A 13,347-nucleotide genomic window follows, 5' to 3' on the forward strand; every position below is an offset into this window, starting at 1 on the left:
GACCCTGGCAGGTCAAGCGAGTCCTAGAGAAGCCGCCCGTACCAGGAAGCCTTCTTGCACCCCGTAATGCCTGGTTTGCGCAGTCCCTTGAGCCACTTGGGGAGACCTTTTTTTCTATCCTTTGCTATTAGGGATGCCGTGACATGATGACTGCTGTGAGAGCGAAGAAGGAGCCTCAGCCAACTTCGCTCATGAATAAATTTATCCTACCACCACAGAGGGCATGTTATAGAGATTTCACAGATCGCAGAGTTGAGCAGCAATGCAGATATTCTCCTGATTCATTTAAACAACATTTGAATACTGGTTATTTTGTATGTAAAGGCAAGTATGCGCCATTCCTTGTGAAAGTTAGTCAATTTATTGGTGGTGTAAATTAGCCATGGTAAACAGTGTAATTTTCATTTCCTTTGAATTACGGGTAGAAAAACGTTTGGGGGAGCAAGCCTTAATCCACGTATGCATGAAAACTACCGTCAGAGGACATCCTGTACATGGACGCATTCGGTTCGTTATTCCTCTTCGGTGGCGGAGGCTGAGGAGCCTTGTTCTCATCCCCCAATGATATCGAGAAAAGCAAGCCAGAAACCTAACGGAAGCCGTTGGATGTTGGTTATTTGGGTTCCAACGTAGAGCGCAAGCTTTGATTGGACACAGAACTTCAGATAACTGTCCAGCATGGCCAGCCGGCGGTGGCAGTGGACAACAGGGGATTATTGTACCCCTCTTAATATTCTTATACCGCTCTACCATATAACCTAGGAGCTCTCGCCTAAGTTATGGATGAGAAATTATTCTTTGAATTCACGTTGGTTGTTATTTGAAGAAGCTGAATTAGTTTTTGCAACGCGGTGCTTCGAGAAGAAATTAGCCCATGGCTACAATGGGGATTATTCGACGACTGCTTTGGCAGCACATTTTATTACTGTCCTTGATATTATTTCCCGCCATTTCGCACGCGGAGTCGTTGGTCGAGGCCTTGAGCGGATATCCCGCGCTGTCTCAATTTCGCTCGCTGCTTCTAAACAAGCCTAACATTGCTCGTCTGTTGACCGGAGCCTCTGATAATTCCCAACGGCTCACATTTCTCGTTCCCAGTGACGATGCATTCGTTGCCTATCGTGCTACCAATGGCGACTTGGAAATCGCAGACATCCCAGATTTGGAACTGGAAGCTATCATGAGATACCATATCCTATCTCGAAACCTGCCGGCAGCACAACTCCTCTCTGCACCCCCGAATCGCCTGGTGATACCAACCGATCTTATGGAGGAGAAGTATAACAATCGAAGCGCAGGACCCGCACTGGACGCTCAAAACGATACAGGGGAGAATAACGACGGACAGGTTGTGATCATGAGTCCTCAATCAGCAGGCAGCTCACGGAAAAGGCAGCAGGAGGAAGTCGATGTGTTGTCAGGTTTGCACGAATCTGTGACAGTGACTCTTCTCGACGGGAAGTGGGATGGAGGCCTGTTTCATATGGTTGACGGGTATGATATTTTATCTGCCACTTTCACAGAACTCGTTACCATTCCATAAGTCTATTAGTTTTTAGCCAGATTGGTTGCGGTATGCTGACAGTAATTTTGGCGCGAGGTGGAAAAAAGTCTCCTTACCCTTCCAAGGGTCTGCACGGAGACCATCGAAAGCGAAGACCTCACGTCTCTCAGCCTGGCACTGAAGCGGACCAGCCTTGGACCTGTGCTGGACACTTTAAGAAATGTTACTTGCATCGGTCCGACAGATGATGCCTTCGAACAAGCAGGCAATCCAGATGAAAATGCAGAATCCGGCGATCTGACGAAGGCGCTTACTTTCCACACTCTCACGGAACCGGTTTATACCAATTTCCTAACAGACGGTCAAATCTTCACAACAGTTAGCAATGACACCATCCTGGTAACTGTTAATGCCACGGGTATTTTCTTTAACGATGCAAAATTGGTCAAGAAGAACGTTTTGTGAGTTCAGCTTACCCGCCTCATTATTGGGTCATTGTTCCCGCCGCGTATATTACATTTTGTTGCCTTTGTGGTGATGCCACATGTACAGTTCAAGGAAAACGTCAACTAACATATGGCTGCCAATTTAAATCCCAGGACCAACAACGGCGTTATCCAGGTTGTTGACAGGGTTCGTGCAATCATTCTTCTTTTTTGAGCATTCGAGCAAAATCCCTTCTGCCTCCCAGGTTTCAATATCATCATAGAACAAATTAAGTTCTAACTCAATCATTGATATGTCGCAGGTCATGTCTCCACTCGAAACAAAAAAATCTAGCCCTACATCGAATCCCACGAAGTCACCCACGAGCTCCGGAGCGCCATCAGCATCACCATCTAAAAACGGGGGTTCTTTGTTGAAAAACCCATTTGGTGCCACAATTTTAGATAGTTCAACCATATATTTTCTTGCAAGTGTTGCCATTTCTCTTGCTTGGGGAAGCTAGACGCAGATGTTACCTCAGGCGACGAACATTGGCGATGCGCGATCCCGATTGTGGGAGTCATTTATGCTGCTTTTCATTGTTCTTATAATGATAAAATAATATGCGATATCGGATAAAATTGCACCTGGTTATGATTTATTCAAGGAAGTTAAACTTCCTTTCTCCAGTTTGCTTCTCTTCCTCCCCTGTTTCAATTCAACTTGTCATTAGCTTGTCTCATCTGCGTGCCGTGGAGCGTTCTCGATTTTAAGCTAATCGGGCTTTGAAAATATCCATGTCGGCTGGTTCTGAGGGCCTAAGCGTCGCTGAACGTTGGTTGGCAACAGCTTCCAAGCTCATCCGAATCATCTCTTTCATATGTAATTCATCATGCATTTTTGCTAGTAAGAAAGCCCAGCTCATCGTACAACATTCAATCTCCATCCAGAGCTACCACTTCAGCCCTTCCCCCCAATTAATAATTATATATCTCTTTAGGAACTCACATGTGCCGCATGGCATCCCACGCCTTGGACCCTATGACTGCCAAGATATGTCTGAGTCAAGTAAAAATTGACATGTCTAAACGCTGGGATTAGAAAAGATATAAGTGATAGATCTCATAGATGGATGTCTTGCATGTTGGCTCCTAGTACTGATATGGACTAGCGGATATGCATCTCCGTTTGCCATGATATGCCAGGAGGTTGAAATATGTATTTTTCCGTCAGTTTTTCAGCGATATGCAGAGAGCTGACTTCCAATATTGGCGGTTCAGCGAAACTTATCAGCGCTGAGTGTTAACTGCATTCTCCTTGGATATATGTATTCCCGGGATCAACAGATAAGCTGGCGATTTTCCAGTGTTCGAATAATAGCAAATGTCTTCCTGCAATTGTCCGAAGCTTGCTTGGTGTATCCCTAAAAGGGAAAGTGTGAAGATGAGATTTCTCCCCGCCTTTCTTCCCCCTCTCCCCCTTTGCTAAAAATGACATGGGCCGACCAGGGCACGTTGAGCGTCTTGCTGTCATTCTCCTTTTGGAGTGTGTGTGGCAGGGTTCTGAAGCAGCATGCTGTTCCTCACGAACTGGCGAGTCAATGATCTGGGTCATGTGCGTCACGGGCATTCTCTTGTAGGAGTGACCCAAAGATTGGACCAGCTGCAGCATTTGACATGACCCAGGCACCGCTGATCTGCATTCCTTTTTCTCCGGGCTAATCGGAGAAAGTGACAATCCAGAGTAGAACTTTGAAGTCGATCTGAACTTTGAGTAGCAGAGCCGCGGAATTCTATGCCAAGACCAGACTAAGCCTAACACAGTACATTTGCCCCGGCCCGGACTCCGGCCTTGGCTTCCCGCAGCCAAAAGCTAGCATGTATTCGACTAGGAAAACTTGCTGCGGGGGTACATTACATCAACGTCAACCGCCCTGCTCCCGCTTCTTCATCCACAGCACATCTCATCTACAACGAACAGCCCTCTACGGTTTTGTTCATTGCTTGTTTTCTTTTCTTTTATCTTCTTCTTTTTTTCTTTATTTTTTTCATTTTCTTTTTCAATTTTCTTTTTGGAGAGCCTCATTCAGACCATCTGCTCTTCGCTGCCACCTGTCCTCCTTGAATCCATAAGACATGTTAGTACTAGTATTTCTTCCAGCATCGCATTTCCCAATCTTGCTCTATGGCTTGATTCTGTCTGACTTGGTTGTTAGATAGAACCTTGGCCTTTGGCAACTCTTTTTCAGTGGCAAAGCTTGCATCATAATTAGATATTCATTTCTTGCGGAAGTGGGTAAGCCGTCTACTCTATTGACGTCGCCATTTTCAACCTTTTGTTTTAAGACTTATTCCGGGATATATATACCCTTATATCCCATGTTCATGCTGAATAGGGTGCTGTTTTCATTTTGTTTGACCGGACGATTTAGCCTTGTGCTCAAGTTCATGGCTTCAAAGATTTTCCATTTAGATGCATAACACATTATTAAATTCTTCTGTGTGCGCCTTCACCAACTTTGGCGGCAACAAATGGTCATTGTGGAATATCCCTTTGTGGCCCCACAAATCTCCTGAATTTCCATAATTCTTCTGCACTCTTCCGAGGTTTTGAGTGCTTGTCCGCCCTTAGCTGCTCATTCAGCATAGAGCTTGCATCAACGGTTCCTGAGCGCTTCCAAGTCTGCATATAAGATACATTTGCCGTCTCTCTGCTTTATTTACCGAATTTATCACTTTTCACGGTCATACTTTGTGGTTATTTTGTTGACGCGTAGCGTGTTTTGCAGCCCGCCATCTGCCCTCTGCTTTACCGGCATTGGAAACTGCTGCTTGCGAATCGAGTTCGGTGAGTTTATGCCCTGGGCATCATTGGAAAGAGGTGCAGATATGGCATTTCCCAGGGGGCAAACTTGTTGGAGGGGATTCTTATTATTTTTCTACAGTCCCTTGATCCGCTCACAACTGTTTTAAAACACACGCGAAGAGCTTTGCTTCTCGAGTACCCACGCGATGAAATCCGGTGTCTACTTGAGAAAGGCTTTGTAGCGACCCCTTGTCTAGTTAAACGATCATAATGGTCGACCAAAGCGACGTGTTTTATGATCAAATAACCTCGTCTCTTGTGCAGGCTACGGAAGTCATGACTGACTCCTCGCTGCCGGACGACAACAAACAACACAGCCCAGCCAGTCAATCAGGCCCAATGGACCAGCAGATAGCACATCCTAATCTGGGCCAGGGTTTATTGCCAAGTCAAGGTGATACAACATCATTCTCACACAATCTTGACCCCTTCGGAATTTTGGGCGGCCCTGCTCCCTTAAACAACTTACTTGATGACCCGGGTAGCTCCATCGGAGCGATGGACTACGACACTCAAGAAGGTTTCTATAGCTTAGATCAAGTGCAGCATTCTGCTTCGGCCCCTCAACTTGAATCGCATCAAACCAATTCTGAGTCCCAAATTTCTGGTTTTCAGTCGCATCAGCATTACAATTCTGGCCAAACACATCCCCCATTAGGTTTACCTTCTTCGACTGCTGGTATTGAGAATGATGCTCCTGTTTCTGGTATCGCCAATTCTACGGGTCAATTGATAGCTAATTCATCCCTCTTTACGATGGAAGCCGGTTCAATGGCCTCTGCTCCCTTCGCCCATCACACCAACATCGAGACCAGTCCAATCTATCCAGGCGTCTTTCCTCATGCTCCGGGGAGCAACGGTGATGATGAGGACATGGGCTCCATGAGCGGTGAGGAATATTACGATGATTATGACGATGATGACGATGATGATGATGATGATGGAGATTCCGATGATGAGGATAACCCGGCGTACGGCAATACCCTCATTGAAGATTCTGACCTGTATCGTTTCTCCTCTGACAGGTTGCCCCGAGTTCCTTCTATATTTGGAAGCTCGAGAAGTACATACGATGATTCCAATTCGGAGATAAACGATACCGAAAAGTTTTACATAACCGATGATGAAATATCTTGTTGTGATCCTACAGAATACAGTAACCCAATGTTTGACTTTGGCAGCGATGTGCATGATAGTGGAGTTTATCAAAGTCACGCTCAAAGCTCTACCACCAATGGACGCTCTCAACCCATGTCTTTTACGAATTTCGACAACAGCACTATCCAAAATTTTACCCTTAGTAACGACGCGGATGAAGACGATCACCTCGATTTCGGGGGGTTTCCGCAAACTGAAAGTATGGATTCACATTTTATTAGTCCACCTTCTACGTTGTTTCTTCCGTTAAATGTTCAAGCCCTTGGAAAGGCCCAACAAATCATCCATCGTGCATTTGGTAACATGAAATGTTTTGAATATCCTTCTGGACCTTCCGTCGACCCACGTCAAGAATTTCACCCCCAAGCTGATAGCATCATGTTGCTAGCCGTGTCAAATTTCATTTCTCAATTCTCAATTTTTGCAGCACCATCTAAAGGAATCTTCCTATTTCGTGATTCCTATAATGCCCTTTTCGTCAATGACACAACGATCACTTTCCTTGCTGGTCTTGACATGACGGACGCTTTTTTGAAATCTCATGATCATACAAAAGAATCACCACACTTTGTATTATATCAAACACTGCCCTGGCCCAGGACTTCAGCCTCTCCACAAGTCACCCCACCCAGCCGGAGAATTGCTGCAGTTACACGCCCTGATGGTCTTCTAACTGAGGACCAGTATACTTACATGCACGGCCCCTCTGAAGAGTCAATTTACTACGTCCCTCCATCATTGGTTTTAAAATACTTCAGTGCCCATATTGCCAGCAGTCTTCTAGCGGCCCCTCTCGCTCCGTGCGATGGCCATACATACACACTTGCTAACGGACTTGAATTTCCAGCGTTCGAGAAGAATCTAACAGTCGAGATGTTCATTAAGCAATGGCTTGTTCGATCAAGGGTACCTCTCGAGCAGCTTGCTTTGAAGGATCGACCTCACGTCACGATATCAGATGCAGCAGCAGACGTCTCGTATTGGCCTCGTCCCCACAAGATAACGCGTCCTGAGAAGCATCAATTTAAGGTTTATGATATTCAGAATATCCCTTGGTCAAAAAGGATGAGTGTCCGGAGGTCCGATGCTAGGATCCTTCGTGATAGCTGGTACAAAGGCTACCGTAATTTGATATTCAATCCTCATGGGGTGAGATCTTTTATTATATTTTTTTCACATTGTTAGGATAAATGATTAATCTATGAGTTAGTATTCGAAGCGGCTACCACAGACCGAGAAATTCTTCATGGCGAAGACCATGTATACCAAATACAAGGCGTCAATGTCCCATTTTCAACTGCGCAATCTTATGTCCGTGACATCGTCGAATACCGTGCAATATGCTCATCGATCCAAAATTTACACAGTAACCCCGTTTCACAACCAAAAACATTTCCTGATAGACCTCTCTAATCCGTCAAAATCGGCGACCTTTTTTGAGCCAGTCAAAATTTCAACCATGAAAGCGAAGCATGGTGTCACAGTAGTTGGCGGGTTCTCTGGCGAATATGCGATGAGAGGTGACGTGACCGATCACAACACTGTGGATGGCTATATCACTAAAAGCCAAAACGGAATCACAAATCATATTGATATTGTTAGGCATCGGACGAGTCGTAGCCCTCAGGCAATTATATCATCGAACGATCAATATATTCGAATCCTTGACTGTGAGACCAACAAATTTGTCCAAAACCACAAATTCGCTCGTGCAATTAACTGCACTGACACCTCTTTGGATGGTCGACTACGCGTTATAGTTGGCGATGCTAAAGAAGCATGGATAATCGATAGCGAAAGTGGAAAACCGGTGCAACCACTAGTCGGCCATCAAGACTTTGGATTCGCATGCGCCTGGTCGCCGGATATGCTCCATGTTGCAACTAGCAATCAGGATGGAACAGTCAACATCTGGGATGCTCGTATGTGGCGAGTACTCCAATTTATCGAGTCTGATGTAGCGGGTTATCGCTCTTTACGATATTCTCCTGTTGGAGGTGGCCCACGTACGCTTCTGATGTGCGAGCCAGCAGACCGCATTGCAATAGTCAATGCACAAACCTACCAGACACGTCAAGTACACGATTTCTTTGGTGAAATTGGAGGGGCTGACTACACACCTGATGGAGGCCGGATCTGGGTGGCAAATATGGATCATATGTTTGGCGGATTGATGGAGTTCGATCGATGCCAGTGGGGTCAGGAGTTTGGGATCGGGCGAACGAGGAAGCGATATATAGAGGAGCGCCTTGATACTTACTATCCCGATTTGCCTAACGAGTGGCTTCCTGAAGCGGACTTAGATGACGATGAGAGGTGTGCGCTCGGGCCTGGAGAGAGAAAGTTGCGCTTCAGGCGCTTGATGGGCAACAGAGAACATGCTGACCTTCTTTGTTGACTGCACAACACCTGAATCTTTTTTTTTTTTTTCTTTCTTTCCTCCCCCCCCCCCCTTTTTTTTTTTTTTTTTTGCGTAAATTTTTGCTGCTTCCTCACCCTTTGATTCTGGTTCTGATGTCCCATTCTCTCTCGTCTTGCTAATTCCCTTACAGTATGGTTTGCAGTGCATTTCAAGCGCGTTTCCAATTGTTCATTTATCTTCGTTTTCATGGCAGGGTTTGCTTTCCCTCCTAGATAATCAACCTTTTTGTTCTACTCCAGTCTCATAGGAAGGACTCTTCTATTGGAGTAATTCAGGGTTGGACGTCATGTCCATATTCCTGCATTGGGTTTACGACTTGCCCTTTTTACTTACTCTTTTTATTGCCTTCGTTCTTCACGCATGGTGTTTTGTTGGAGTGACCCTGGCTTGGGAAAATCATGTTTTGCACTATTTTGCCCATTTGATCTATTTTGTTCATTTGTATTTTCCCGCTTTCTTTCTTTCTTTTCTTTTTTTTTCTTCTGTTTCCACACGGAGTTAGTCGCTGACGGAAGACACCCGGACCTGATATACCGGCAACTGGATTTTTTCTTTTGCATTTTTTTCCAATCTTCCCTGTTACCCCTTCCTTCAGAAGGATAAATGAACGAGGCGCATGCCGGAATTACGGGATTATGGTGAATTGGTGAAATGGAATAAAGCCATGGTTGGGAACATTGAGTATGGAATTGAGAATTTTGTTTGAGTACATAGTTAACCTGTCTCTCTCTTTTGCCCCTTCCTCCCCTTCCCCCCTCAAAAAAAAAAAACCCCCAGTCCATTTTATTTCGTTTCTCTATCCCCTGTTTCTCCGCTTCGTTTTATTTTCGTTTCCTTTCGTTTTTCTTCTTTCTTGTCTTCTTTCAGCAGATTATTTGCTTTAATTCTGTTTCTCCTTTCCTCACTCCCACTCCTCCTTTGAAACAGTGAGTTTGCCGTGTGAGTTCTTAAAAAACATGAGGCTGGAAATTGTGGCAATGGAAGCGGAGGGAGAAGGACGCATGCAATTATATATTTCAAAGCGCAGTGCAGTGATAGTATGAGTAGCTGGCGATTGAATGGGTTATTTTCTTCGACATTCAAACGAAGCTTTTTCTTTTCATTGACAGAGTAGAAATAAAATTAAGTTATTGCTGATGATGAAAGTGCTCTTTCTACTTCTTCTCTCCGTTTGTTTCTACTTCCACCCACAAAGGATACGCGGCATGGTAAATGGTGATTCTGAAGCGCGAAATGTAGACAACTCACTACCTGGCGCATTAGAAATTGCCGGGTCAAACAGGTGCACAAATTCCTTTGTATAACTATAAGATAACATGACTCTGCTACCCCGTAACTCCGCGCAATGATGCTTAGCTATCGATGCTTTTTTGGCAGTATGAAGCTGAAGAGGGGGTGATGATTTGATTTGAGAACGAAATAGAAACTATCCTAGCTTGCAAAAATGTAACAGAGAAATGTACCAAATAAATGAAGAGCAATTTGAGATAATTGCGAGCAACCAAAAAAAAGGGGGTTCTATGACGGTCGAAGAGAGAATGTCAGGTCCTGTTCTTTCCTGGACCAGCCTCATCTCAACCGCCACTTTCACAATGCATCGATCCCAACATACAGTGCTCAAACGCCCCCCCGCTCCCCAGTTGATGCCCAAACCCTCATCCCATACGTATCTCATTGCATATGTACATATAGCAGGTATTTCACCCGAATTTGCGCTACATCATAAACAATATACTCGTTATACTGCAGCCAAGCATTCGTATCGTCCTGCAGCTTCGGCGGAGTCGAAACATCCGGCATAAGAACCCCACTCAGATCGCTGTGCACACAGGCCGCATCTTTCCAGCCTTGCGGGATTGTCCGACCTTTACCTAGCGTAGACAGGCTTCCTTGCTTCTTTGCATTCTCGCCAGCATGGTAATCGCTGTTGACAAGTTCTAGCATCGGACTTCCCAACTCAACGTCGCACAGCATCAAGACGCCAATGTTGCCGCTGCTGGAGGAGCAGCAGTAGTTGGCAGATTTACTGGAAATGTCGGCAAAGTAGACACCTTTGCCGAACATGTAGCCCGTTACTGGGGCTTCGGGTGGTGCGATTCTGAGGCCTTGACTGAGAATGCCTCCGTAGTTAGTGCTACGGGAACCGTGCCAGAGGAGACGGCGGTTGCTGTTTGATAGGTTTGCGAAGGGGGAGGTATCGAAACGTTGCTTTTCACCATGGCGTTCGACGCGGAAAATGTGTTTCAGCTAAGAATTTTGTTAGTTGGTTGATTTTTGTTGCTTCTCCAACTCTTGAGAATTTGGGTCCTTGAAGGATGTTTTACCTTGTAACGGATATGGTGAGTTTGGCCATGAGACTTCACGAGGTAATCTTCTAATTCTTTGTATTCTATTGTAGCTGAGTCCACTGGATGATTAAAGGAGTAGTTAGCATTGTGGAGGTGAATATGAAGCAAGGAATGGCTGTCGAATACGTACATGGTGTCATTTCCTCTAGGCCAAGCCCTGCGAATTGAATATCAAGCGGATGGAGGCCAGTCTCGGACGCCTTGGCACCCTTCATGATCTCGTTGGTAATCTCCATGTCAGTCAAGGTTTCAAGCAGTTCGACTTCACGCTTGATCAGATCCAGAGAACCGATAACAGGAGGTCGATTACGTCCGAAAACATGAGGAATGAGAGTAAAGTATTGGTTACTCAGATGCTCCGCCGCGGCACCAAATGGACGACCATGTATTTGCACGGCTAATGCCGGGTTTGCAACCAACTGTGAAAGGCTCTTTAGAACCTCAAAGCCTCTACTGAGAGTCCGTTTGCTCAGCTTTCCCAATGGTAGTTTATTTGCGTCATATGACATACTGGCCATGGTTGAAAGCATGTGCTGTTGGTTAAAAATGAGGCTAACAAATTCCTGGACGGGTTGCGACAATGTGCATTCTGGTATCTTCGCTTCTTCCGTGACTTCCTTCTTTGCTTTTTTGCTTCCTTTCTTTTCACTTTCACCCTCGTCGTCTGAATCATCCTCATAATTCCTCTCAATATAGGTATATTTTCCAGCTTTGGATGCTAAAAGTCGATTACTCCAAGAACAGCCAGTCTTGCTTTTGAATTTTTTGTCAAACACATCTTTCGCTTGGTCCAGCGTCAGTCCAGGGAAAGAAGCACATTGCCCATTTTCGCCAACTCGACCCCATCGCGTCCATGTGGTAAATTTCCCTGAGGATTTGTTCTCTAGCAGCTGAATGAGATAAAATTTGTTGTTATTGTAACTGGCATTGGTCTGGTTCAATGCCGCGTCATAGATGAGTCCACTTTCGTCAATAAATACCTTATGAGTCGCTAAGTAAAACGTTAGTCTGCTACTTTCATGAGTATGGGCTTATTTCCCTGATTAGAACGGTACTTACCGGCGAAGCTGAATTTTTCATCAACTGGCACCTTTAATGTTGGAGAAGACGCCTTCTGGGCATCCTTTTGCTTTTTCGCCGGGGGCTCACCCTGCGACTTGGACGTGGTAGTGTTTTCGTCATCGTCTGTCGCGAGAGGGCGTTTGGCCTTCGACTTGGCCGCCTGTTTTTTGCCTTTAGAGTCATTGGAACTTGTGGCAGGTTTATCGTTATCATCATCCAGGCTGGCATTGGCAGTGGTATCATTGGATTGCTGCTTGGTTCTAGATGACCTTAAAGGCCTACCATTTGTGGCTGGTGCGGGCGCTGAGGTTGCTGCCAAGAGATAAGAACTTTCCGAGGCTGGTTTGCCGTCTGTTGCTGAATCCAGAAGCCAGTTCCAGGAGACAATTTTCAAACCACTGATCGAGGCAGCTTGTTTACCTGATATACTGTTAGCAATATTCCATGTACACACAAAATGCAGTACATGACCTTTCGGCCAACTTCCGCATCATCGAGAATCCTCTCAACTCCAATAGATAACTAAATCAAGAGATACAACTAGAATTGGAGAGATAGAAAGCAAAATATATATATAGGAAGGGAATTTCTCACACTTGGGCTTATTGTCATCAACGTCTTTTTGGGTAGTAACAAGATGTGTACATGTGTCGACAATTTTTGCACTGTAGGTGCCACCGCCAGACTCGATCTTGTCTATCAGAACGGCTAAACATCGGCTGAGTTAGCATCTTCGAATGCAAAGGCCAAATGATGATCCGTCCCGGTTTCTTTATTTTTGAAGGGTTCCTTTTCAGTTGCTCCATTTTCAAGCAACACACACCTTGTTTATGCATGGGAAATGTGCCACTGAGGGCGATGACGTGGTTTTTGAAAATAGACGCCATTTCAGCAATTAGAAGAACAAGCTGGGCAGCAATTGACACCAAAGTCAAACAATGGCGAAGGAGAATTTTTTGTTGATAAAAGTAAAAGAATGATTTTTCCTCCTCCAGGGCCGTCCGAGGGCCCTTTTAAAAGCAAGCTCCCAGGACCCGCCAAATTCTTTTTGGTCTTCCGCTGGCTGACAACTTGGCAAGCTTTGCTGGCCCGAAACAGCTGGAACCCAGGCGGCAGCGGCGCAGTGATTGGCTCCAGCAAACGAAGCCCCTGAGCTAATCGGCGATGGTCACTACAAACTCCAGCTGAACCATGGCGGGAGAGATCTCAGTTCAAAGGCACCTGCACATCAACTGGCTCCATCCAGGCAGAAAGGGAGCTTCCACAGTGTCGGTTCCAGCGAAGTGGTGCCACAACGGGCTTCCCATTGCTCATCGATGCGAATTTGGCCGTGGTCAAGATATAGGCAACAAGGGTTTGGCTGGACCCCATGTGATTGCCAGACCAGCATGAAGCCACGTGATACCGCTCCAGGCAGAATTCTGAAGGAAAATAAATCCTCCAGCATCGAGCAATGTTGAACTACCTCCTGGGGGACTGAGAACTTATTTCAGTGCTCCATTCATCTGGTCTGGGACCCCCTCCCGATTTACTGACGACAGATTGACCCCGGCTGAACAGTT

At 45.6% G+C, this 13,347-nt stretch overlaps 4 protein-coding genes across 4 annotated transcripts; 2 read left to right on the forward strand and 2 right to left on the reverse strand.

The window, feature by feature from the left end:
* Window positions 1–874: 874 nt before the first annotated feature.
* On the forward strand, window positions 875–2,453 carry HCBG_01935 (uncharacterized protein; the record flags this gene model as incomplete). Its single annotated transcript, XM_045428984.1, has 4 exons — window positions 875–1,494; window positions 1,612–1,965; window positions 2,104–2,137; window positions 2,253–2,453. 4 exons carry the CDS (start codon window positions 875–877, stop codon window positions 2,451–2,453), a joined length of 1,209 nt encoding a protein of 402 aa, XP_045290770.1.
* Window positions 2,454–2,699: 246 nt separating this feature from the next.
* On the reverse strand, window positions 2,700–4,067 carry HCBG_01936 (uncharacterized protein; the record flags this gene model as incomplete). The annotated part of the gene is made up of 4 exons (XM_045428985.1): window positions 2,700–2,801; window positions 2,939–3,021; window positions 3,238–3,692; window positions 4,042–4,067. The coding sequence occupies 4 exons, from the start codon at window positions 4,065–4,067 to the stop codon at window positions 2,700–2,702; spliced, it is 666 nt and encodes a 221-aa protein (XP_045290771.1).
* Window positions 4,068–5,005: 938 nt separating this feature from the next.
* HCBG_01937 (WD domain-containing protein) lies at window positions 5,006–8,351 on the forward strand (the record flags this gene model as incomplete). The annotated part of the gene is made up of 3 exons (XM_045428986.1): window positions 5,006–6,152; window positions 6,342–7,102; window positions 7,164–8,351. The coding sequence occupies 3 exons, from the start codon at window positions 5,006–5,008 to the stop codon at window positions 8,349–8,351; spliced, it is 3,096 nt and encodes a 1,031-aa protein (XP_045290772.1).
* Window positions 8,352–10,046: 1,695 nt separating this feature from the next.
* Window positions 10,047–12,672, reverse strand: HCBG_01938 (polymerase; the record flags this gene model as incomplete). The annotated part of the gene is made up of 6 exons (XM_045428987.1): window positions 10,047–10,622; window positions 10,700–10,782; window positions 10,854–11,714; window positions 11,783–12,205; window positions 12,380–12,493; window positions 12,609–12,672. 6 exons carry the CDS (start codon window positions 12,670–12,672, stop codon window positions 10,047–10,049), a joined length of 2,121 nt encoding a protein of 706 aa, XP_045290773.1.
* Window positions 12,673–13,347: the final 675 nt, after the last annotated feature.

Source organism: Histoplasma capsulatum, assembly GCF_000150115.1.
Source record: "Histoplasma capsulatum G186AR genomic scaffold supercont2.2, whole genome shotgun sequence".
NCBI classification, from domain to species: Eukaryota; Fungi; Ascomycota; class Eurotiomycetes; order Onygenales; family Ajellomycetaceae; genus Histoplasma; species Histoplasma capsulatum.